The following is a 27,310-nucleotide window of genomic DNA, read 5'->3' on the forward strand; positions in this document are numbered from 1 at the left end:
AGTTGGCTTCATAGAGTCTGAAATGCGGAAACACCTCAGTAATCAGGAGCACCAAAGACGTTGAGGGCGCTTAAGACTTCCCAGAAGTTGGCCCACCCCTTTAAGAAGAAGCGAAGTCGGGCAGTCCCGGGTGGCTCTGCGGTTTAGCGCTGCCTTCAGCCCAGGGCCTGATCCTGGAGACTCAGGATCCAGTCCCATGTCAGGCTCCCTGCATGGAGCCTGCTTCTCCCTCCACCTGTGTCTCTGTCCCTCTGTTTCTCATGAGTAAATAAAAAAAAAAAAAACTTTAAAACAAAAAAAAAAGGAGCGAAGTCCTTCCCCCACCCTAGAAGTATAGGAGGGTCATTTCCCGTAGGCCCCGCTTTTGCTGTGCGACCATTGCTCTGGGAGTTTTTGGTGTTGGGCGCTCCTCTTTCAGACCTGCCCTGCCATTGGAACTACATTACCCAGAAGGCTTTGCGTTGAGCGGCAGCGGTAATACTCCAATGAAAATCCAGAAAGGGGACGTTTCCGTCAGGACAACGTCTTGAGGCGGGGCTTCCGTCGTTTCCGTGGCGGTCATTTTAGCGGTTCCAGGGTCTTTGGGCTCCGTCCGACGATCCGGAATACGGGTTGGGACTCAGGCGACGGACAGGGAAGGCTTAGGGTCGGGAACATTCGCTGCCTGCGAGGCCGGCCTGGAGACTTCGGTGCCCGGGACGGCCGGGTCGCTCAGCTGTCATCATTTCATTCCGTCCCCCGAGTCCGATGGCGGCGCCCGCGCCCAGGGACCCGGCGCAGGTAAACGCTAGTTCCCCGGGTCCTCGCCGCCATCCCCCCACCCAAACCCTCAAGGCCCGACCGCGGGGCGCCTGCTCGCGTGCCTGCGGCCCCGGCCCGGTATCCGGGACAGAGAGGCGCCGGTGGGCTGGGGCCTCGTGTGTTAGCGCGGGCGTGCTGGTGTGCGGGAGCGGGCTGCAGGGGAGGGGCAGGGGCTGCGGAGTGGGGGCCTGAGGCGGGAAGACTCTTCGGTCGGGGAACAGGGAACGTGAGGCGGGGTCACGCCGGAACTGGCGGGCGGAGGTGCGGTACCTCTGTTCCGAGGGTCCTGGGACCAGTGGTCTCCGTTAAGGTTTGAGATAGCTTTCAGAGTACGCTCAGTAGAACCGATTGTAGGGGTGATGGGGACATGGAGCGGGGGTGGGGATGGGTAGGCAGTGAGTCGTTTTCCAAGGACACAGCTAGTTGAGAGCCAGCACAGAGGTTGGCCAATCTGCCCGAGGTTACCTGGCTCTGGTGCCCCGCAGGGACACAGGGAAGGCCTGAGCCCCTGGAAAGTCGCCATGGCCACACCCCTTGAAGACCTGCCTCTTCCCACAGGTTTCCATGGTTGCAGAAGTGTTTTTGGAACCTACACAGGTAAGTGGAGGTGTTCCAGTCCCTCGCTGGTCCTGTCCCACATTTTGTCCAGATTTGTGGTATCATGAAATTCTTCATCTGACATTCTTCCCAGCGCTTGATTTTGGGGCCTCTGAAGAATCCTAGCTTAGGGTCAAGTCTAGGCCTGAGTTTTTTATGGAGGGGTTCCCATTTGGGGCCATCAAAGGAAAGAGATGTGAAAGCTTATTACAAAAACAGGTGTCGGTATGTGGAACTGTTCAGAGATGAGGCTAAGTCCATTCAGGTAACTGCAGGCCTCCTTTCTTTCTGGTGAGAACAAACTGGCAGTGGGCCAGAGTCGAGCTTAGAATAACTGCCTGTGAGGTTAGGCATCTATCTGGAGGCAAAGCAAGGTCTGGATCAGAGGGAGGTGATCTTACCTGGATCATAAAACACTCCATCTGGTTAAAGAGTGGGAAACAGAGTGAACACAGCAGTTAATGAGAATATAAGGAAAGAGCAGACATCAGTGACACTAGAGTCTGGTATGTCTTCTGATTTGGGGGTCTTGGGAGGAAGAGGGACATGGGGTAGATGTGTAGGGATATGGGTCTTCAGGAGTGAGGCCATTCCTGGTTTCATCTGTCTCTATCTTGGCAGGGAAGTGTGACTTTTGAGGATGTGGCCCTCTATTTCTCCTGGGAGGAATGGGATCTCTTAGATGAGGATCAGAGATGCCTGTACCATGATGTGATGCTGGAGAACTTTGTACTCACATCCTCCCTAGGTAAGGCCCTCACACCCGCCCCTGTGCCTTGGGCAAGTTTCTTCCTTTTTCTTTTCCGCAGGGACAGTTCTGTCTCCCATCTGAACAATAGATACTGCTGCTTTCCCCAATCCCTGGGTAGGTGCTATGGTTTCTAGGGCTGGACTGAGTGCATGCCTATTTCTTTTTATTGCCACACCACCTGCTGCTTCAAACCCTCACAGGGAAGGATTCAGGATCAGTAGTCTTAATGTCAGCCTAATGAATCTTCCCTATTGAATGGTCTTGGCCTCCTTGTGGAAAATCATTTGACCATATATGCAAAGGTTTATTTCTGGGGATCCCTGGGTGGCGCAGCGGTTTAGCGCCTGCCTTTGGCCCAGGGTGCAATCCTGGAGACCCGGGATCGAATCCCACGTCAGGCTCCCGGTGCATGGAGCCTGCTTCTCCCTCTGCCTATGTCTCTGCCTTTCTCTCTCTCTCTCTGTGTGACTATCATAAATAAAAAAAAAAAAAAAAAAAACAGTTTATTTCTGAAGGGTTTATTCTATTGCATTGGTCTATATTTGTCTTTATGACAGTATCACAGTGTTTTGACTATGATAGCTTTGGAGTAAAATTTTAAATCAAGAAATGTGACTCCTCCAACTTTATTTAGTCTTTTTCAATATTGTACTGGCTGTTTGGTGTCCTTGAGATTCCATGTGAATTTTTCTATTACTACAAAAAAAAATTGGAATTTTGGTAAAAATTGCATTGGATCTGTAGATGGTTTGGGGTAGTGTTGACATTTTAACAGTATTAAATCTTTCTTTTTTTTTTTTTTTTTTTTTTTAGTATTAAATCTTTCAGATCTCGAATCTAGAAGTCTTTCTACTTAGTCTTCTTTAATTCCTTTTAGCAATGTTTTATAGTTTTTTTGTGTTCATATTTTTTACTTTTTTTGTTAATTTCTAAGTATTTTATTCTTTAATACTATTATAAGTGGAATTGCTTTCTACATTTCCTATTTAGATTGTTCATTATTGGTGTATAGAAATACAGTTGGGTTTTTTATGTTATATTTGTATCCTGTTATTTTGTTGTTTTATTTTATTTTATTTTATTTTTTTAGATTTTATTTATTTATTCATGAGAGAGAGAGAGAGGCAGAGACATAGGCAAAGGGAGAAGCAGGCTCCATGCAGGGAACCCTATGTGGGACTCCATCCCGGATCCCGGGATCACACCTTGAGCCGAAGGCAGAGATGTTCAACCACTGAGCCACTCAGGCGTCCCAAATTCATTTATTTTAAAAGTTTTTTAATTCTTTAGGCTTAGTTTTTTGTGTATAATATATTCATAAGGAAAGGTAATTTTACTTCTTTCGTTTAGGGTGCCTTTCTTCCTCCTTTTTTTTTTTTTTTTTTTCCTTCTGTCTAGAGCTTCCAATACCATTTTGAAGAGTAGTAGTGAATGTTGGCATCCTTCCTAACCTTGGGAAAAAGCTTTCAGTCTATCACAGTTGAGTATATTAGCCATGTTGTAATCTTTTGCTTTTACTATGTTTAGGTAGTTTCCTTCTGTTCTTCATTTGTTGACTATTTTCATCATGAAAGGGTGTTAAATTTTGATAGATATTTTTTTTGCATTAGCTGAAATGATTATATATTTTTTTCCTCATTCTCTGAATGTAATGCATTACATTGATTAATTTTTGTATGCTGAAGCATCCTTTCTTCTAGAAATAAATCCCAGTGGGTCATGATGTATAATCCTTTACTATGCTGCTGAATTCAGTTTGGTAGTATTTTGTTGATTTTTTACGTCGATGAATCATCAAGTATATTGGGCTGTAGTTTGCTTGTAGTGGCTTTGTCTGTTTTTTATTAAAAAATGGTGTTAGTTCTTCATTAAGTGGTTGGCAGAACTCAGGAGTGAAACCGTCAAGTCCAGGGCTTTTCTTTGTAAGGAGGTTTTTGATTAGTGATTTAGTCTCCTTTTGGTATTCTCTTATAATCTCTTTTATTTCTATAGAATTGTAGTCATGTTCCCAGTATAATTTTTCATTTTACTATTTTGAGTCTTCTTTTTTTTTTTTTTAAGCCAATCTAGGTAAAAGTTTGTCACTTTTAGATTTCATCTTTTATTTATTTGAGAGAGAGAGCACGAGTGAGGTTGGAGGAAGAGCAGAGGGAGAGGGACAAGCAGACTCACTTCTGAGCAGGGAGCCTAATATGGGGCTTGATCCCAGGACCCTGAGATCATGACCTGAGCAGAAGGCAGACATTTAGGCAGACATTAGACACCAAGGTGCCCCTTATCAATTTTTTTTTAGAGATTTTATCCTTTTAAGTAAGCTCTAAACTCAACATGGTGCTTAAACTCACAACCCCAAGATCAAGAGTCATGCATGTACCACTGACTGAGCCAGCCAGGCACCCCGAAAGTTTGTCCAAATTTTGATAGCTTTTTGAAAGAACCAGCTTTCAGTTTTGTTGATTTTTCTTTATTGTTTTTTCCTGTCTCTGTTTATCTCAATTCTAATCTTTATTATTTCCTTTTTTTTTTTTTTTTCCTGCTGGTTTGAGTTACTTGGCTCTTTTTTGTAGTTCTTTCAGTTGTAAAGTTAAGTTGTTGATTCAAGATCTTTCTTCTTGGGACACCTGGGTGGCTCAGTGGTTGAATGCCTTTGGCTCAGGGTGTGATCCCAGGGTCCTGGGATTGAATCCCACATCAAGCTCCCTGTAGGGAGTCTGCTTCTCCCTCTATGTCTGCCTCTGTCTCTGCCTCTCTTTGTCTCTCACGAATAAATAAATTAAATCTTAAAAAAAAAATTCTTTTTAATGTGTTTATGGCAATAAATTTCCCCCTTTAGTGTTGTTTTTCCTTCTTCACATAATTTTTGCTGATACTGGCTTTTCATTTGTCTCTAAAATACTAAAGTATTTTCTAATCTTTCTTGTGAGTCTTCTTTGACTCATTGGTTGTTTAAAAATGATCTGATTAATTTTCATAGATTTGTGACTTTTCCAGTTTTCCTTCTGTTTTTGATTTCTAACTTCATCTATTTTGGTTGGAAAGATACTTTGCCTGACTTCTGTCTTTTTAAATCCAATAACATTTCGTTTGTGGCTGAGCATATGGTTTCTCCTGGAAAATGTCCCATGTGCAATTGAAACAAATATATATTCTGTTGCTGTTGGACGGAGTATTATGTATATTCTGCTAGGTCTGGTTGGCTTATTGTGTTGTTCAGGTCTTCTATTTGCTTATATTCTATAAGCAAATTATTGTTCTATATTATTGAGAATGGGGCATTGATGTCTCCAACTATTATTTTAGAACTGTCTGTTTCTCCCCTCAATTTCATCAATTTTTGCTTCATAGGTTTTGATGGTCTATAATTTAACAGAGATCTTTATTTGGTTATAGTTGCATAAGTGTTTATAACTGTTATCTTTTCTTATATATTGAAACTTTTATTAATATATAATATTTTCCTTTTCTCATAACCTTTTTTAACATAAAGTTTATTGTCTTATACTAATATAGCCACCCTACTCTTTGGATTACCATTTGCATGGAATGTATTTTTCCAAGCATTCACTTTCAATTTACTTGTGTCTTTGGGTCTAAAGTGAGTGTCTTGTGGACCACACATAGCTGGATCATGTTCTGTTATCCATTCTACCAATTTTGTCTTTGGTTTAGAGAGTTTGGTCTATTTACATTTATAGTAACTACTGATGAGGTACTTGTATCATTTTGCTCTTCGTTTTCTATTTGCCTTGTAGTGTTTTTTTTGTTTTTTGTTTTTTTTTTTGTCTCTCATTTTCTGCATTACTGTCTTGTGTTCATTTAACTTTTTTGTAGTGAAATGTTTTGATTTGTTGGGGTTTTCTTGTATACTTTCTAGAGCACTTTATTTTGGGGTTTTTGTTTTTTTGTGTTTCTTGAGGGCTTTTTTTGTTTTTGTTTTTAGTTAACCATGTGGTTCATTTAACATATAAAATTATAACACATAATTTGAATTTATACCGGCTTAGCTTCAATCATATTTTTTTAAACTCTGCTCCTGTACAGCGCTGTCCCCACCCCTTTTAGTTATTGATGTCAGGAAATTACATCTTGTGTGTGTTGCGTGTCCAAAAATTTAGACCTGTAATTGTTATTTATGCATTAATTTCTTTTTTTTTTTTTAATTTTTATTTATTTATTATAGGCACACAGTGAGAGAGAGAGAGGCAGAGACACAGGCAGAGGGAGAAGCAGGCTCCATGCACCGGGAGCCCGACGTGGGATTCGATCCCGGATCTCCAGGATCGCGCCCTGGGCCAAAGGCAGGCGCTAAACCGCTGCGCCACCCAGGGATCCCATATGCATTAATTTCTTAAACATAGAAAACAAAAAGTGGAGTTATAAAAGCCAAGTTACTAGCTTTTATAATTGTATATTTAACAGAGATCTCTATTTGGTCAATTGGCTTTTTTTTTTTTTTTTTTGAAGATTTTATTTATTCATTCATGAGAGACACAGAGAGAGGCAGAGGCACAGGCAGAGGAGAAGCAGGCTCCATGCAGGAAGCCCGACGCGGGACTCAATCCCAGGACTCCAGGATCATGCCCTGGGCCGAAGGCAGGCGCTAAACCGCCGAGCCACCCAGGCATCCCTGGCCAAATGGCTTTGAGTTACTATCTAGTGTCCCAAAGGACCCCCATTAGCATTTCTTGCGGGACACATTTAGTAGCAAAGAACTCACTTGGCTTTTATTTATCTGCAGGGTTTTAAGTTTCTCTCTCATTTTTGAAGGACAGTTTTGCCTGTTATATAAGTTTTTTTTTTTTTTTTTCTTTTTTCTTTTTTTTTTAAGATTCTTTTCTTCCTTCAGTACTTGGATATATACCCCACTGCCTCTGGCCTCTGTGGATTCTGATGAGAAGTCTGATAATCTTTGGAGATCCTTTGTATATGATGAGTCATTTCTGTCTTGCTGCTTTCAAGATTCTCTCTTTGCCTTTTGCTTTTGAAATGTAGAGTATAACGTGCCAACTGTGAGTCTCAGTTTTTATCCTGGTTCGAGTTCACTGAGCTTCTTAGATGTTAATGTTTGTATCTTCTGTCAAGTTGGTAAGTTTTCAGGTATTATTTCTTCAAATAAGCTCTCTGTCTTTTTGTTTCTCTCTTCTAGACAAACACATTGCATATATTGGTTTATGATGGTATCCCACACGTTCTTATATTTTGCTCACTCTTATGTTTTGCTCACTCTGGTCAATGCTTTTTCTTTCTTTCCTCAGATTTGATATCTTCAAGTTTACTGGTTTCTTCTGCCTACTCAGAGCTGCTTTTGTACCCTCTAGTGACCTCTTTCATTCAGTTATTATACTTTTCAGCTCCAAAATTTCTTTTTGATTATTTTTTTTCCTTTTTCCATTGATATTTCTATTTTGGTCATGCAACATTTTCTTGACTTTGTCCACTTTAGCTCTGAGCATCTTTTAGACAGATGTTTTAAAGTCCTTTTTGAGGACTTGTTTGTTTTTTCTTTAGAATGGGTTAAACTTTCCTGTTCTTTGTATGTCCTGTGTTTTGTTGTTGTTGTTGCTGAAACTTCGACTTTTGGAGATGGTTATTTGTTTGTTTAATGGTTGTAGGATTCTCTACTGGACATGAGTCTGAGGTGTAAACTTAAAGTCTTCTCTGTTTTTTTCTGAGACTGTGCCTTTCCCTGAAGGGGAAAATCATGTATGATGATTTTTTTATATTCCCCCATATATGTGATTTTGAATATCCTAGTCCTTGAATTTCTGCTTCCCACAGGGGAATAAGAGAAACATGAAGGGAGGGTGGTGAGAGGGGATAGATGTCTGCCCTTTAAATCCCCTGTAAAATTGCCTGTGTCAGCGAAGGAGATGTTTTGCAACAATGGCTGCCCACCGGTCACATCTCCACCAGCAGAAGCAGTAATCAGAGCACAGATCTGTGTTACTTGAAGGACAGGGTCCTTATTTCCCACCCTGGCTCCAGCAAGCTACTCTAGGAAAATGTGCATGACTACCTGCTCTGAGTTATACAAGTTGGGAGATGGATAACTTATACAATGCTGAGAGCTGAAATTGACAAAAATGAAAGCAATTTAGCATGTTGCAAGCCTTCACTAGACTCTAGAGTTGCAAAATAGTTACATCAGACTGATTCTGTCAGTGCATTTGTGGTCCAGGTGAGGAGACAGGCTCCTGGTGCTTACTGTCCCACCATCTTCATTCTAGCTGGGCCTTGAGGTACTTTTTATAGTATCTTTTCTGATTTGTTGTGTGCTGAGTTGTTCCAGGCCAATATTAACCACTGACCTGTCCTGTCTAACCCTTAGAATTTGGATCTTCCAGATCCCATGCTGTTGCTCAGCTGGGGTTAGGGGAAGAGTCCCCTGTGCTTCACAGCATGGATATAATTCCAGTCTCCACAAGATGGGCCCAGAGAGGGCCTGACCCAGGTGAATGTCAGCTGGAAGAGAATGTGATGTCAGAGCTTTGTTCAAATCATACCAGAACCTGTCATATTTGACTTGTGTCTTGGTGCCATTGCTGGTGGCCACAGCTGACTTCTACCTTCCTTTCTCTCTTCTTGACACTTTGCTGACTTATCATTTTTATGCTTTTTCCAGCCCCAGGCTAATCCCCACCTCTCTGAACCTTTTTTCTCATTCCTCACACTCTTATCTCAATAGTGATTTTCAACACTGTTGTGTTCTAAGTGTACACATATCTTTCAATAATTTTTTTTTTTTTTTTTAAGAGAGGGATGGAGGGGAAATAGAGAATCTTAAGCAGTTTCCATGCCCAGTGTGGAGCCTGATGTGGAGCTTGGTCTCAGATTGAGATCACAACCTGAGCCAAAATCAAGAGTCAGATGCTTAACCAACTGAGCCACCCAGGCACCCCATCTTTTTTTTAATTCTTAAAACCGGTTGCTTTGTTCCAGTCAGATTTTCCTACGTGTAGACATAGACATCTACATAGCACCACATGTCACCAGCAGATGTAATCGTGCAAAAAGGCATTAACAGTAGATGATGTGTTCACCCCAGCCCAACCCTTTCCTTGTATCCTGTGCCTAGTGAGGCCTTCCCAATTCTGTGACCTTGAGGACCCAGTAGTACAAATCAGCTGCTTCCAAAACCTAACCCCAACTTCCTTTTCTTGGAAACAGTTCCTTATACTGGTTCTTTAATTTGTCTGATGTACATTTGTAATGGATTTTGCCCCTTCCCAATAAAGTTGACATGTATTTCATCATCACTTCTTTGCTTTCAGGTTGTTGGCATGGAGTGGAAGATGAGGAGGTACCTTCCAAAGAGAGCATTTCTGTAGGAGTGTCACAGATTGGGACTCTTAGGTCAGGTTCATTTCCACAGAAGGCTCAGCCCTTTGAACTGCATGGCTCGATCTTGGGAAACATTTTGCATTTGGCTGAACACCAGGGCACATATCTTGGGGAAAAACCATATGCATGTTGGAAACAATTCTTTGTAGCTGCCAACCTTCAACAATACCAGGGTCAGCACACTAGAGAGATACCCGTTAGAAGTCATGTGGACAGAGGTTCATTTATAAAGAACTGTACAGTCCATGTGTCAGGGAAGCCCTTTCCCAGTGAGGAGACAGGGAAGGACTTCTTAGCCAGCATGGGATTTCTCCAACAGGTCACTCCTACTGGGGAGAAGCCAAACAATGAGTGTGAGACTGTCTTTCACAGTGGAAAAAGTCATCACAGCTGTGGAGAATGCAAGAAAGCCTTCAGCTGCACAGACATACTTGCTCAGGACCAGAGAGTCATCACTAGAGAAGGACTTTATGAATGTGGCAAATGTGGGAAAGCCTGTACCCGAAGATGTAACCTCATTCAGCACCAGAAAGTCCACACTCGAGAAAGGCCTTATGAATGTAGTGAATGTGGGAAATTCTTTACCTATTATTCCAGTTTCATTATTCATCGGAGAGTTCACACAGGAGAAAGGCCGTACGAGTGCAATGAATGTGGGAAATCTTTTAGCCAAAGCTACAGCCTCAATAGCCATAGGAAAGTTCACACTGGAGAGAAGCCTTATGAATGCAGGGAATGTGGAAAATCTTTCAGCCAAAGGTCCAACCTCATTCAACATCAGAGAGTTCACACTGGAGAAAGGCCTTATGAGTGCAGTGAATGTGGGAAGTCTTTTAGCCAAAACTTCAGTCTCATTTACCACAGGAGAGTTCACACTGGAGAAAGGCCTCATCAGTGCAGTGAATGTGGGAAATCCTTTAGCCGAAGCTCCAGCCTCATTCACCACAGGAGACTTCACACTGGAGAAAGACCTTATGAATGCAGTAAATGTGGGAAATCCTTTAAGCAGAGCTCTAGTTTCAGTTCGCATCGGAAAGTCCACACAGGAGAAAGGCCTTATGAGTGTGGGGAATGTGGAAAATCCTTTAGCCATAGCTCCAACCTCAAGAACCACTGGAGAGTTCACACTGGAGAAAGGCCTATTGAGTGCAGTGAATGTGGAAAGTCCTTTAGCTGTAAATCTAACCTTGTTAAACACCTGAGAGTTCACACTGGAGAAAGGCCTTATGAGTGTGGGGAATGTGGAAAATCCTTTAGCCAAAGCTCCAGCCTTATTCAACACCGGAGAGTTCACACTGGAAAGAGGCCTATTGAGTGCAGACAATGTGGGAAATCCTTTAGCTCCAAATCTGACCTCATTCAACACCAGAGACTTCATACTAGAGAAAGGCCTTAGATGTACAGAGATGTGCAGTTTCCTTTAAGATAATTACACTGGAGGAGAGAAGTTGTGAGGAAGCCATCTACCTAAATTTAAGCCCATACTACTGAAAATCCACAGTGAGGAGATCTCCCTTTAGTTGAAGAATGTGTGAATCTGTAAGGAGTTGTGTTAAGCTTCCTAACCTGTCCAGGGCTCTTGCCAGATTTATGTCAGTCTTGGCTTTTGTGGAAGTGTTTTGTCACATCTGCCACTCAGCAGGTTCACAGTGTGCATCAGATACGTTATATACCCCTGCAATGTGCTCAGGGAAGCTGACCTCTTTGCCTCCCCTTTTGCTGGAGGAAATCATGTTAGTCTTAGCCCTTATAGGGTCTTCATTCTCTTCTCTTGTAGAAGTTAGGGCATGGCTCAGTGGACCCAATCTGAGTTCTGCTGGTAACTTGCCAAGAAGGACCACATTTTCTAGGATGTGCTAGTTATGTGTGATACTCCTCTTGGATTTTCCTATCTTCCAAGTCACCAACCTGGGAACTCCCTGCCTAATATTGCATTGGACTTTGCAATAATAAAGAGATTATTTAAGCCACCTTTGATCTTGGAGTTCTATTCACTGTGTGAGGTGAATTGGAAACAGCTGGGCTTTTCAGCATTAAAGAGCAAACAGCTTTATTGGGGTTCCCAGTGTTTTTGTGCCTCAGAGATGACCATCTGATGAAAGAAAATAGCTCTTTCCAGCTTTGGCTTAATTTACATTGTTGCCTGAGGTCTCCTAGGAAAGACAGCAGGGCCTTATCCTAATTTGTGGACTGGCTATCAGGATTTTTTTGTGTGTGTGGGCTCAGAGAACACCGTGAAAAGTCAGGAAGTTGTGACAACCTTCAGTGCTTCTGAAAACTACATGAATTTTCTTTTTCACAGTGGATGTCACATAATGGTCAGTAGTGTTCAGGGGAATCTCTAGATCCTATGAATGAGCCATGTCCCCTAATTCCCAGAATTCACTAGGCTAGTGTCATGGTGAGAATTCAAGGCCCCGGAGAAACCATAATTGGTACAGTAACACTGCAGCGGAGAAGACTCCAGCAAAGTAGATGGCACGTGCCTCTTCTAACATTGCATCAACAAATGATCCAATGACTGTGACTGCAGGATCAGTGTGCACAGAAATTCTCAGGATCTCCATGTATGTGCATCTTTTGTGGCTGAAATCTTTGTCAAAGAAAATAAACTATCGGTTTTGTGGATTCCCATAGCCTTTCTGGTATGTTCACCTAAAGGCCATTTCTACACAGATAGGAAAACAAGCAGAGAAAGGAGATCCCTTAGTTCCTCAATGTGGCTCTGTGACCTAGCCAGCATTCCCGTTGACTTTGAAATAGATTTAATTGCTCATATTTGCTACCAAGGCAAGGCTGCTCCTCCAAGGTTATTAGGAAAGAGAGTCAATATGGGGCTACCAAACCTGATTTTATGAAAAGAGAGAGAGATACAGGGTTTTGTGGTTTTTTGGGGGGGTTTTTTGGAACTATCTTACAGAACTTTATTCAGGTGTAGTTGTCATGCAAAATAGTGCACCTATTTGAGGTGTACAGTTAAGTTTTGCCATACATATAAACCCACAAAACTTGATCATAATCATGATTGTGAACATGTCTGTCACCCCTAATTTGCCTCATGTAATTTTATAATGTCTTTTCTCTCTACAGGCAACCTTTGACTTACCTTCATTTATAATAAATTTGTATTTTCTAGAATTTTATATGATCTGAGTCATAAAATGTTCATTTTTTTTTCCTGGTTTCATGATTTGTAATTATTTTGAGATTCTTCAGTGATGCTTACATAATTATTTTGCTCTATTGCTGCATAGTATCTTTAACATGGATATACCATTTGTTTATCCACTCATCTGTTAGAGGCCTTTAGGTACCTCGTCTTGGCATTGCAAATAAAGCTGCTAGAACATTTGTGTATAATTTAATATATATATATGTATTTTTCTCTTTTCTTGTGTTATAACTCAAAGTAAAATGCCTGAGTCATAGGATAGGTGAATGTTTGAATGTTTAACTTATTAAGAAACTACCAAACTGATCTAAAATGATTTTTTTGCTTTTGCATACCCACCAGGAGTGCACGAGTGTTCCAGTTTTCACACTCTTGCCAGCACATGGTATCAGTCTTTTCATTCAGTCTTTTGAATTTACCCTTTTAACAAGCAAGAAGCAATTTTAACTGCATTTCCCTAAGGATTTATGATGTTGAAAAATTTTTTCTTCTGTTCATTTGTCATCTGTGTATCTTCTTGATAAAATGTCTGTTCATATCTACTGCCTGTTTTCTTTTTTATGAATTGTGGCTGTTTTCTTTTTTATTAACAAAGAGACCATTTATTTTTGTTTCTCTGGTGTTTTTTATTATGTACAATGTAATGATTATATACACCACACACTTTTAAGTTTAATCTGAATTATTTACATGTTTTCTATTGTGTTCTTAAGTCTGGACTTTCAGTAATATATGTAAATCCTGGTTTGTAGTGTCTTTCTTTTTTTTTTTTTTTTTTTTTTTGTAGCGTCTTTCAAGTTCTCTGGTGTAAGTACTCCCACTATGGCCAATTTCAAACTGTCAGTGTGATGTCACTGAGCACAGTTGGGAAAAATTCCCAGAGGCACACCATTCTATTTTCCACACTTCTGATCCAGTAACTGCTAGTAACCTGTAGAACATAGATGATCATAAAGCATACTAAAATCATGAAGAAGTGACAAGTTTTAAAGATTTGTTTAATAGAGCTGTAGTTGGCAACTATAAACTGCACATAGTTAAGATACACATTTTAGTGTTTTGAGACATCCTTAAGACCCTTGAAACCAAAATTTCATTGAAAACGTAAAGATCTATGATACTGACAATAATTAGGTTAAATACTTCAGTTCAAGAAACAAAAACAAAGCAGGCAAGCTATTTGAAATACAGGAAATTCTTGGGAAAAAGTAAAACTTTGGTGTTTTTTTTTTTTTTTCACAAAGGATCAGCAATTACCAATTGAGATGCAATTTGCCAACATTTTATTTTGGGATCAAAGCCTGTTTTCATTATGAACCCTCTGGAAATTTAGATCTTCATTTTTGTTTACAGGAAAACTGAATAATCCAGCTAATTCTCAGCTTGGGGTTCCATAAAAGGATTGGGAAATCTCGATTTGAAAACATTCCAAAGGAACATTTAGAGTTTAAAGTGCTATTATCCTCTCAACATTCTTGATATTATCACCCATATTTAACTGAGGAGCAAGGCTTCGCTTCTAATTTCTAAATTTTTCCAGTGCAGATAAATTGTTTATTGAAATCTCTAATATTTCAGTTGCCCATGTTTGGTATGTTTTTTTTTTTTTTTTTTTTTTTATTTATTTATGATAGTCACACAGAGAGAGAGAGAGGCAGAGACATAGGCAGAGGGAGAAGCAGGCTCCATGACCGGGAGCCCGACGTGGGATTCGATTCCGGGTCTCCAGGATCACCCCCTGGGCCAAAGGCAGGCGCTAAACCGCTACGACACTCAGGGATCCCGGTATGTTTTTTTAATAACAATATAAGCAGCACTCATGTTTGGAGAAGATAATAGCTGTCTATTGTCTCCCTGCCTCAGATCCAGGGCTAGGTCTCAGAGAACACATCTCACTAGCTGTAATCACAGCTGTCCCTGGGCATCTGGCAGGGGCTAAATGTGTTTGTGTAAATTTATCATGTATTTATTTTTTAATTTATCATGTATTTAAATGAGAACTTTAAAGTAAATTCAAAAATGAAATAAAAGGAAGCAGTAGGCAAAACCACAATTGAATCTTTTTTTTTTTTCTTTTTTTTTTCTTTTTCTTTTTTTTCACAATTGAATCTAATAAGAGAAAAGAAACAAAAAGGGCCAGGAATCATTTTGAAGACATACCAAGAATATAACATACAAATTAGGTAAGGTTCATTAACTTGTAGGAAGTAGCCATTTTGTTTACATCTGAGAAACCACAATAGATATTTAAGAATCCTCAGAGAAATGTCATCTCATGGTAAGTTACTGCTACCTTGGTCCCATCCATTAAAGTTCCTATACTCACATAATTGAAACAAATGAAGCCATTCAGTCATCTGCTGGCAAATATTTTGTTCTATATGTTCCATTCAGTGCCTAGTTCAACAACCTTTCAATCACATTCACTCTCAATGATGAATCCAACAGTTTATCAGTTTACTCAGTTTTCCATGGGATACCTTTGAAGTTCAGCCATCACATACAGCCTCTACTGGCAAAACCCTAATTAGTTTTAGCTGTCCTGAGGTACCCATATATAGCAGTACATTGATGACATCCTGCTGTGAGGGAACTTACTAGGCATACAAGACAAACAATCACTGTTGCACTTACAGAGAGTAGATGGTCTGTTGCCCCCATCCCCATAAAGTTCAGGGTTATGCCACTTCAGTGAGTCTTAAGTTCATCTAGTATGCCTAAGGGCCACTCTATTCCTGATGTTGCTAAAAGGCAACATCTAGTCAGGAGTTGAATGCTCCAATCAGTCTCAAGCAGGCCAACCTACTGAGTCTGGCTTCTGAAGGCAAAGTATTCTCCATTTACAAATACTACTAGTTTATTTGTGCACTCACCCACAAATCAGCCCGCTTTGGGGACCTTTACAACAAAAGGCCCTGGATTCAAGTCAGATGGCCATACAGCAGCTCACCTTTTACTTGCCTCCTGGCAACCATGTGGTGGAAGTTCTGGTGCTCACCTCCTATGTTTGTTAGAATCTGTCCTACTCATGCTGGCAGTAAGTTACCTGTAGGCTTTTCTGATAGAGAAAGCTGCCTTTTTTTTTTACTCCACATTACATGCCCTTTGAGCAACCACTGTTGGCTGCTTACTGAGCCCTTTTGGAGATGGAGGCTTTCAGAGGACCTGAACCTGTGGCACTCTGCCCTCAGTTACCAATTATTTTCTGGGTTATGAAGGCTATACCCCACAAGCTCAGCATGAACATCAAGGTTTTGATAAGGGATGGAGCCAAACCTAGACCCACTGGTGTATCCCACCTGATGGAAGAGGTGGTCTTACCTGTCCTCAGTCTCTAGCCAGATGCCACAGTGATGAAGGAGGGCACCCTTCTGGGTATGATCATCTCACTATCAAATGCTCCTTTGGCTCTCTGCCAGAGTTATTTGGCACCCTGCTAAATGCTGATTTGCTTAGCCTACACCACAAGCTTAGCCAAATATTCCTGGCTATAAAAAATACTTAATTTCTAATGCCTATAATAATCTTACTCAATAAATAGAGATTATGTGTCCAAGACTCACACACAGCAGTGTGAATAGCAGAGAGGTCAAGGAGAACTAAAACTGGACATATCTAATAAGATATTCCACTAAGGAATGCAGGTTCCCTCCAACCACATAGACCTGAAATGGGAACATCACCCAGTCCACACTAAGCCCATGTGGTTAGTGGGCCCTTAGTGCCTCAGGTTAAAGCACTCATACAAAACAAATACTATTGCCCAGCCTTCTGGCTTCTCATAGCTTGACTATACCTACTTTGAGTAGGTAATAGCATGGGCCTGGAACCCTGCAGGCCATAAGCAGACCCCATCTGGCAATGCAGCAGCCATCTGGTTATATTTTGGCACACTGACACCTATGGCCTCTTAAACACCACTGCTCTACCAACCACTAGTTAGCACCATGATTTTGTTCCCATCTCAATGGCAAAATGTTGTACAGTTGGACATGCCATAAGTTTCTCTTTCAGCTGACCAAACATGCTGAAGCCTATTCAGATGATCTTAAAGAAACGTTGGCCATAGCACTACCCACACCCTATTGATCTCTTTGGATGGATACATTTCCATATCTAAACCTTGATTGTTCTAGTGGCCTTTCCTTTTAAAACCAACTCAAACTAGTCAGGATGGAAAAAAAAAAAAAAAAAAAAAAACTAGTCAGGATGGTCACTATAATGTCATGACCAAAAATGCTTACTGACAATATAGAAATTCTTGGTTGCCCATGTCAAATGCTAAGCTCAAAATTTTAGCTCCCAAGGACTATTTTTACCCATTTCTGCAGGCATATATTGCTCCACCTCGGATTTCTCTTAATTTGACTTGCACCATCTCCATTTGGGTGCTAAATATAACCTTTTGACCCCCTGCCAAAAAAGTTCTGTATCTTTATTGTGGAGGTAGTTAATGAATCCACACATATAAAATTGCACAGGACTACACACACACAAGTACATGTAAAATGGTAACTTTGGGAAAGATCCAAAGATTAAGTTCCTGATTTTGATATTAAGATTATGTCCGATGTTACCATAGGGTAAACTAAGTGAAAGATATTACAACTTCTTGTGAATCTATAATTATTTTAAAATAAGGCATTTAAAAAAAATCATGTGTTTATTGTGTTAAATCCTTCCCATACCTTCCCAGATCAGTCAGAATAAAATCCAGATTTTCATTATAGCCTATGAAAAACCATGTTCATCAGTCCCTTTCCCCTCATCCCTCCAACCATCACTCTCCTCTTCCAGCTCTACTGGCATTCACTTGATTCCACAAACAAGCCAAGCTCTCATTGACTTTGGGGTCTTGGCACATGCTTTTCTCTTTGCCAAGAATTTTCCTTCACCTTTGCACTGGGATGGGGTCTTCACTGGGCTGTATAATATCATCTGTTATTTAATGTCTGCTTCACATTCTGTGCTGTACAATTTTATGTTCATTATTCTGATTTTACAGACATGAATCTTGAAGCCTAGGGAGAGTAGACATGACCAAGGTCAGCCAGTTGGTAATGGGCACAGCTGTACCCACCATCAAGCACTTAGCTATTAGCCCTCTACCCCTCTTCACACATGAACTAGAAGAAAGTAAGATAAAGAGCCAAGAAATCCAGTTCTAAGCTTCATCTTTAGTTAAGACATCAAAATCTTGAAGTTAGGTTTACTTCAAAAAATAATGGAATAAAACATACGGAAATGCAAAAGACCTATAAGAGTCAAAATGTTTTCTTTAAAGTAGAACAAATCTGGACCTTAAAAATCTGATTTCAAAACTTAATATAAAGCTATGGTAATGAGAGTGTGGCATTATTCTGAAGAAAAAAAAAAAAGTGTGATATCCTCAGTCACAAAAAAACCCACAAAAACCCCTCAACTCTACCCTCAGAATATTCACAGATAACCCAAAATGGAACATAGACCTTGATATAAGAAATAAAAATATATACCATCTCAAAGGTAACATCGCAGTAATGCTTTTTCGTCCTTGCTTTAGGCCAAGATTTTTTTACATGGGAAAAAAACAAACACAAACCATAGAAGAAAAATATAAACTAGACTTTAATAAAATTTTAAAATTCTTGTAGTTCAAAAGATCCTGTCAAGAAAAGGAAAACCAGCTACAGACTACAAAAAAAAATATTTGCAAAACCTTTATCTGATAATAGATGGGTAACCAGAATATCTGATAAGACAAACATTAAAAATTAGGCAAAATATGTGAACACATATTTCACTGAAGATATATGAATGGTAAATAAGCATATGAAAATAAATTCAGCATTATTAATATTTAAGGAAATACAAATGAAAACCACAATGAGATACCACTACGCATATTCATTTCATGGGAAACATTAAAAGACTGACAGAACATTAAAAGTTGAAGGTATAGGGATCCCTGGGTGGCGCAGCGGTTTGGCGCCTGCCTTTGGCCCAGGGCGCGATCCTGGAGATCCGGGATCGAATCCCACGTCAGGCTCCCGGTGCATGGAGCCTGCTTCTCCCTCTGCCTGTGTCTCTGCCTCTCTCTCTATCACTGTGTGCCTATCATGAATAAATAAAAATTAAAAAAAAAAAGGTTGAAGGTATAAAAAAACCAGGACTTTCAGACACTGCTGGCGGGATTGCAAAATAATAACAATACATTTGGAAAACACTGGCAGTTAACAAAATTAATCATCCACTTATCATTTGATGTGAACTTCTACCTAAATATAGCCACAAGAGAAATGAAAACTTGTATTTACATTTTCCCAGAAACTTTATTCTCAAAGCCAGACACTAGATAACAAAAACAAACATCCATCCACAGATGAATGGTAAAAAATTATGTTATATTTATAAATGGAAAACTCCATCAAAATAAGGGAATGAATTACGGATACAAGGAAAAAAACCATGAGTATCAAAAGCATTATAATTAGTATGAATGTGTGCATCATCTTTATCAATAACTGTCAGATCAGAAGCCCTCCTACATCTTTATCAATAACTGTCTTAGAGAGTACAGAAGCCACCCTATTGCAACGGGATGTTTACATCTAAAGAAAACCACATGAAGTTTGGGATGTGGCCCTGTGTGCCCAGTTCTGATGGGCCAACCTATCAGAAAGGAATACAAAATATTTTCCTCTTCCTCTGAACTGACGGCAGGAAGATTGAGGGCGCGACTAGGAAATGGGAGAGAAAAACTGATTCTTCTGTCTGAGCTCTACTAAATGCAAAAAGATTGAGGAGATGGGAGAGAGCTTTTCAGTTCTCACTGGTCATATCCACCAAAGTATCAATCTCCCTTTCCCGCCTGTTCTGTCTCAGACTCTGCCCCATCTGCTTCACTTTATATGAGCCGCACCATTTCCCAGTGTGGAAATTCTGCCCTCTCTCTGCCACTCCTGCCACCCTCTGTACATACATCCTCTGGTCACATCGTCATGGTGCCCACAACAATGGTCACCTGTGCATCCTTGTTCTTGTCCCCTGATTCACCCATAGTGTGTGTCTTTCTGCTGCATCCCTGAATTTCTTCTACCACCTCCTCTCACATGCCTCAGAGTCCAACAACTTCAGGATCTCATGTCCATGCCCAACTTAAACCACTGAAACTGCTACCCATGTGTCTTCTGCTGGGTCATCACAAAATTTTCCCCTCTTTTGGGGACTACTTGCATCTAGATCTTGGTAACTCTCATTTTCTTTATGTATTCCACAATAATGTTTAGTAGCATTACGTGTTAGCCACTGATTCAGAGGCATAAAGCAGAAGAATATTCCTTCCCACAGTTAGATCATGACTTTTACTCTTTAAAAAAAAAAAAAAGATTTTATTTATTTATTCATGAGAGACAGAGAAAGAGAGGCAGAGACACAGGCAGAGGGAAAAGCAGGCTCCATGCAGGGAGCCCGACATGGGACTCAATCACGGGTCTCCAGGATCTTCAGCCTGGGCTGAAGGCAGCACTAAACCGCTGAGCCACTCACGCTGCCCAGACCTTTTCCTCTTCTATGCTTTCTACTTGATTCTTGTATCCTTTGCCTTTCAGATATCATCTTCAATCTTATCATCTGACTCACTAGTTAAGGCTTTAAATATCTCATTCTCCTATTTATTCTACCTAGTCCTATCTTTATAAACATTTTCCATGATAAATATTTTCCTATTTTTTTAAACATATCTTCTTCTTCCTATGGTCTTTGTTTCTCTTCATCTCCGTGATTTTTAAAAAAGATTTATTCATTTATTTTAAAGAGAGAGCAAGCAAGCAGGGAAAGGGGCAGAGGGAGAAAGAGAATCCTGAAGCAGACTCGCCACTGATTGTGGAGCCCAACACAGGGCTTGATCTCACAATCCTGAGATCATGACCTGAGCCGACACCAAGAGTTTTTAACCAACTAAACAGTCCCGGCAACCTTCTTTGATTATTTTATCTGCTTGTTTGAATTTCTTTGTACTTGTCTGACATCACTGTTTTCCAGATGTCATATTCACTATGGTTTTTTGTGTTGTTCCCATATCTATGTATGTATGAGTTGTTCTACCTCATATGTGCATGGAGGAAAGGCCTAGGTCAGGCAAGTGCTCTGGCAGATGCAGTGAGTATGAAATGGGGAGGGGGCAGGGAAAGGAGCCCTGCTCCCAGTATACTAGGTCATCGGTTTGCAGCATATCTTGGCCAGGTGCAGGCATCACCTAAACTGTCATCCCAAGGTCTGTGGGCTGAAAGAGGATGGCACAACAGCCCAGGGGCAGCTGGTCAGCCTGACTGAATGCTCCTCAAATCCTCTTGCTCTGATATTACTGCTTACTGCAGCACCACAAAAGGGAGGTAGTACAGGAAAGTAATGACTGTCCTGAGGCCCTGTAGGTGGTAAATGAAGCCACTTTCTTTAGCTTGTCCTCAGCTCTGGGCTCTCATCCAGACAAGTCTGAGATCACCTTGACTTCCCCATATTTTGGAACAGGACTCTGGAACTTGCTGTCATCTGTGCTTCCCTATAACTTTTCATTTCTCTACCTTGAAAGATCACCACCCCTCCTGGACCCTGAAGGCGTCTTGATGTTTCTGCCCTATATACCCTTCTGTAGTTCAATTAATTCTGCCCTCCCTGCAGCTGCCATGTTAGTTTAAGCCACACCCTCTCACATTTGGAATATTCATTTCAAATAGACACACAATTAATTAGAATTTCCAAGGGCCCAGATCTATATAAACCACTCAAGATACAGTATAGACAAAAACAAAAAGAAAGGAAAATTTCATCTGTGAGTCAGTTAAACTCTACGGAGAGTGACAGATAAGAAATAAGACAAGTAAGAATAATATAGTTTTTCTGATGAAGGTCATTTCTATGGAGAAAAATAAAGCAAAGAAAGTGACTAAAGACTGCCTGGTAGGAATGAGGCACTGAGATGTGACGAAACACATCCAGTGCAGGCCTGGAGAGAAGTGAGGAGAACTATGGGTCCCTTTCCCATGGACAAAGGGAAGGGAGAATAAAGATGCAAGGTGGGAGTGAGGCTGCCAGTGGGAGTTATGGGGGGAGCTGTGAGGCTGTGGCAGAGGGGGCTGCTGAGGCAGACAGACCACTGGAGCCAGATCAACAGGTCTCTAGGCCACTGTCAGGAAGCTGGTTTCACACTGTGTGTGTGACACTTAGAGGGTGGTCCAAGGGCACTGCCCTTCTCCACACTTGCTCCTGTCTTTGGTGAGGAAAGTACCTAAGCAGAGAGTAAGTATATAAACTCAGAGCACATTACAGATGTTTCACGTCCTTTGAATCTGATGACATAAAAGCCCTTGCACTTTGTATGCCTTTGTTTTCTTGTTGGTTTCACATTTCTGTTCATTCATTTTTATTGTATTTGTGAAACTGTGAGTCTGTGACATTTTGAGGAGTGGGTAAGTCCTTCACCAAGGGTGGTGTGTACTCTGGCAGAATGACTTTGGAAGCCACCAGGGAGCTTCTGCAGAGGAGGGATGTGGTCAGACAATTATAAAAGGGTCCTTGTTGACAGCTGCTTTGAGGATAGAAAACTGGCAGGAAAAAAAAAAAAAAGAAAGAAAACTGGCAGGAGGAGAGGAGGCCAGGCAGGAGCCAACCCCACCATGGGATGATAAGAGCTGCACAGTAGAAGGTGAAAGTGGTGTGACTCTGGATATGACTTGAAAGTGAAGGTCAGACATGATGTTTGGATTGCTCCACAGGTCCCTCCCTTAAAGAAACCCATTCGATCTGCTTCTCCAACTCTCTTTCATGTTGTACTGGGTGGTCATTTCCACTACAAAGAGTCAGGAAACAGAAATGCTGAGTTTCCCAAAATCTATTCCTGCCACTTTTCCCTAGTGAGTACAGGCTGCCCCTCCCAGCCACATTTCAAAACAGGGGTCTCTCACCATTGTAATTCTTCCCTCTCTGACAGATGGGTCTTCACAATTATAGGATCTAGTTTTCTAACACAGAGACCAAAATACACATAGGATCCACTGTACTGCTATGTTCTGTTCACCTGTCTGATTATATTCTCTCTCTCTCTTTTTAAACTTTTTTTTTTTATTTTTTCAGCTTCAGGTCTCTTCTGATTTGTTTAGAATATATTTCTCTGGGGCTGTTGTTGCCTTTTTAGTATTTTGTTCTCTTGTTCATCTATTTTTTCTCCAGACAGAACTACAAGATGGAAAAACTCACCTCAAGAAAGAGAACAAGAGGCAGTACTGACTGACAGGGACCTAATCAGTATGGATATAAGATGTCAGAAATATAGTTCAGATTAACAATTATAAAGATATTAGCTGGGCTTGAAAAAAGCATAGAGGACACTAGAGAATCCCTTTCTGGAGAAATAAAAGAACTGAAGTTTAATCAAGTTGAAATAAAAAAGGCTATTAATGAGAAGCAATAAAAATGGAGGCTCTAGCTACTAGGATAAATGAATTAGAAAAGAGAATTAGTGACATAGAGGACAAAATGATGGAGAATGAAGATGAAAAAAGAAAGATGAACAACTACTGGATCAAAAGGGGAGAATTCCAAAGATAAGTGATACCATAAAGCAAATCAATATTAGAATAATTGGCATCCCAGAAGAAGAGGAAAGGAGGGTATGCAGAAGGTATATAGGAGCAATTTATAGCAGAGAACTTCCCTAATCTGGGGAAGGAAAGAGGAATCCAAGTCCAGGAAGCACAGAGACCCCCCCCCCCACAAAAATCAATAAAAGTAGGTCAACAGCTCCACATATAATACTGAAACTCGCAAATCTTAGAGAAAAAGAGAAAACGCTGAAAGCAGTTCAAGACAAGAGGTCCATAACCTACAAGGGTAGAAACATTAGACTGGCAGCAGACCTATGCCCAGAGACCTGACAGGCCACAAAGGACTGGAATGATATATTCAGGGTGCTAAATGAGAAAAATATGTTGCCAAGAATACCTTATCCAGCTAGGCTGTCTTTCAAAATAGAAGGAGATACAAAAAAGCTTCTATGACAAAGAAAAACTGAAAGAAGTTGTGAACACTAAACCAGCCCTACAAGAAATATTAAAAGGGATCCTTTAAGTGAAGAGGTAAGATAGACCAGAATGAGGCAGAGACTATATCCAGAAACAGTGACTCTACAGGTAATAAAATGGCACTAAATTCATACTTTCAATGTTACTCTGAATGCAAATGAGCTAAATGCCCCAATCAAAAGACACATGGTAACAGATTGGATAAAACAGCAAGACCCATGGATGCTGTCTGCAAGAGACTCACTTGAGACACAAAGACACCTGCATATTAAAAGTGAGGAGGTGGAAAACCGTTTATCACGCTCATGGACATCAAAAGAATGCTGGGATAGCAATCCTTACACCAGACAAATTAGATTTTAAACCAGACTGTAATACAAGATGAAGGACACTATGTCATAATTAAAGGCTCTATCTAGGGACATCTTGGTGGCTCAGTGGATGAGCATCTCCTTCAGCTCAGGGCATGATCCCAGGATCTGGGATTGAGTCCCACATCAGGCTTCCTGTGGGGAGCCTGCTTCTGCTTCTGCCTCTGCCTCTGCCTCTGCTTCTGCCTCTGTTTCTGTGTCTCTTATGAATAAATAAATAAATCTTTAAAAAAAGGTCTACCTAACAAGAAGATCTATCAATTGTAAAAATTTATGCTCCTAACATGGGAGCAGCCGATTATATAAACCAATTAATAACATAATTAAATAAACATATTGATAATAATACAATAATAGTAGGAGACTTTAACACCTGACTCACTGCAATGGACAGATAATCTAAGTAGAAGATCAACAAGGAAACAAGGGCTTTGAATGACACACTGGACCAAATGGACTTCACAGACATATTCAGAGCATTCCAACCTAAAGCAACAGGATACATATTCTTCTTGGGTTAACATGGAACATTCTCCAGAATGTGACTCATATCTGGGTCACAAATCAGGTTTCAACTGGTACCAAAAGACTGGGATCATTCCTTGCATATTTTCAGACCATAATGCTTTGAAACTGGAACTCAATCAAAAGAGGAAATTGGAAAGAACTCAAATAAATGGAAGCGAAAGAGCTTCCTACTAACGAATGGGTCAACCAGGAAATTAAAGAAGAATTTAAAAAATTCATGGAAACGAATGAAAATGAAAACACAACTGTTCCATGAAACATAACCTTTGGGATCCAGGAAAAGCGGTCCTAAGAGGAAAGTATATCGTAATACCTTTCTCAAGAAACAACAAATGTCTCATATACTTAACCTAATCTTACACTGAAAGAAGCTGGAGAAAGAACAGCAAATAAAGCCTAAATCCAGTGGGAGAAGGGAATTAATAAGGAGTAGAGCAGAAATCAATGAAATAAAAACCAGAAGAACAGTAGAACAGATCAAGGAAACCAGGAGTTGGTTTTTTGAACAAATTAATAAGATTGATAAACTCCTGGCTCAACTCATCAAAAAGAAAAGACAAAGGACCCAAATAAAATACAATCATGAATGAAAGAGGAGAGATCACAACCAACACTGAAGAAATACAGTTATAACAACATATTATGAGCAACTATATGCCAACAAATTGAGCAATCTGAAAGAAATGGATGCATTGCTAGACATGTATAAACTACCAAAACTGAAACAGGGAGAAACAGAAAACCTGAATAAGAACCGTACCAGCAAAAAAATGAAGCAGTCATCAAAAATCTCTCAAGAAACAAGAGTCCAGGACCAGATGGCTTCCCAGGGGAATGGTTTTTTTTTTTTTTTTTTAAGATTTTACTTCTTTATTCATGAGAGATACACAAAGAGAGGTAGAGACATAGGCAGAGGGAGAAGCAGGCTCCCTGAAGGGAGCCTGATATGGGACTGGATCCCAGGACCCCTGGATCATGCCCTGAGCCAAATGCAGATGCTCAACCACTGAGCCACCCAGGCATCCCTTCCCAGGGGAATTCTACCAAACATTTAAAAAAGAATTAGTACCTATTCTTCTGAAGCTGTTTCAAACAACAGAAATGGAAAGAAACCTTCCAAAGTCTTTCTATGAGGACAACATTACCTTGATCCCAAAATCAGACAAAGACCCTATCAAAAAGCAGAATTACAGACCAATATCTCTGATGAACATGGATACAAAAATGCTCACCAAGATATTAGCCAGTAGGATCCAACTGTACATTAGAAGGATTATTCACCACGACCAAGTGGGATTTATTCCTGGACTGCAGGGGTGGTTCAACATCTGCAAATCAATCAGCGTGATGCACTATATTAATAAAATAAAGGACAAGAACCATATGATCTTCTCACAGATGCAGAAAAAGTATTTGACAATGTACAGCATCCTTTCTTGATTAAAACTCTTCAAAGTGTAGGGATAGAGGGAATATACTTCAATAGCATAAAAGCCATTATGTGAAAGTCCACAGCAAGTAGAATATCATTCTTAATCTCTTTCAAACTAAGAGCTTCCACCCACTAAGGCCAGGAATGGCAGGGATGTCCACTATCACTACTGTTGTTCAACATAGTACTAGAAATCCTACCCTCAGCTATCAGATAACAAAAAGAAATAAAAGGCATCTGAATCAGCAAAGAAGAAGTCAAACTCTCACTCTTTGCAGATGACATGATACTGTATTTGGAAAACCCACGGACTCCACCCCCAAATTGCTAGAACTCACACAGGAATTCAGCAAAGTGGCAGGATAGAAAATCAGTGCACAGAAATCAGTTGCATTTCTAAACACTGACAATGAGACAGAAGAAAGAGAAATTAAGGAGTCTTCCATTTACAATTGCACTCAAAGCCTTAAGATACCTAGGAATAAACCTAACCTAAGAGGCAAAGGATCTGTACTCAGCAAAGTATAAAACACTCACGAAAGAAATTAAGGAAGGCACAAAGAAATGGAAAAATGTTCCATGCTCATGGATTGGAAAAACAAATATTGTTCAAATGTCTATGCTACCAAGAGCAACTATACATTCAATGCAATCCCTATCAAAATACCATCAACTTCTGTTACAGAATTGCAACAAATAATCCTAAAATTTGTATAGAACCAGAAAAGACTCCAAAAAGCCAAAGAAAAGTTGGAAAAAAACATAAGCTGGTGGCATCACAATTCCACACTTTAAATTCCATTACAAATCTGTAATCATCAAGACAGTACGGTACTGGCACTAAAACAGACATATAGATCAATGGACCAGAATAGAGAACCCAGAAATGGACCCTCAATTCTATGGTCAACTAATCTTTGACAAAGCAGGAAAGAATATCCAATGGAAAAAGACAGTCTCTTTGAGAAACAGTGTTGGGACAATTGGACAGCCACATGCAGAAGAATGAAACTGGACCAATTCCTTACACCATACACAAAAATAGATTCAAAATGGATGAAAGACCTGAATGTGAGACAGGAATCCATCAAAATCCCAGCGAAGAACACAGGCAGCAACCTCTGTCACCTTGGCCAGAACAACTTCTTACTAGACATGTCTCCAAAGGCAAGGGAAACAAAAGCAAAAATGAACTATTGGGACTCTATCAAGATAAAAAGCTTTTGCACAGCAAAGGAAACAGTCAACAAAACCAAAAGA

The 27,310-nt window shown here is 40.4% G+C and overlaps 1 protein-coding gene across 1 annotated transcript; it reads left to right on the plus strand.

Moving 5' to 3' along the window:
- Nucleotides 1-541: 541 nt before the first annotated feature.
- Nucleotides 542-13,204, plus strand: LOC144322569 (uncharacterized). The gene is made up of 4 exons (XM_077912757.1): nt 542-780; nt 1,360-1,398; nt 2,020-2,146; nt 9,421-13,204. Exons 1-4 carry the CDS (start codon nt 748-750, stop codon nt 10,884-10,886), a joined length of 1,665 nt encoding a protein of 554 aa, XP_077768883.1. The 5' UTR covers nt 542-747; the 3' UTR covers nt 10,887-13,204.
- The last annotated feature ends 14,106 nt before the right edge of the window (nt 13,205-27,310 follow it).

This window comes from Canis aureus, chromosome 1, assembly GCF_053574225.1.
Source record: "Canis aureus isolate CA01 chromosome 1, VMU_Caureus_v.1.0, whole genome shotgun sequence".
Taxonomy (NCBI): domain Eukaryota; kingdom Metazoa; phylum Chordata; class Mammalia; order Carnivora; family Canidae; genus Canis; species Canis aureus.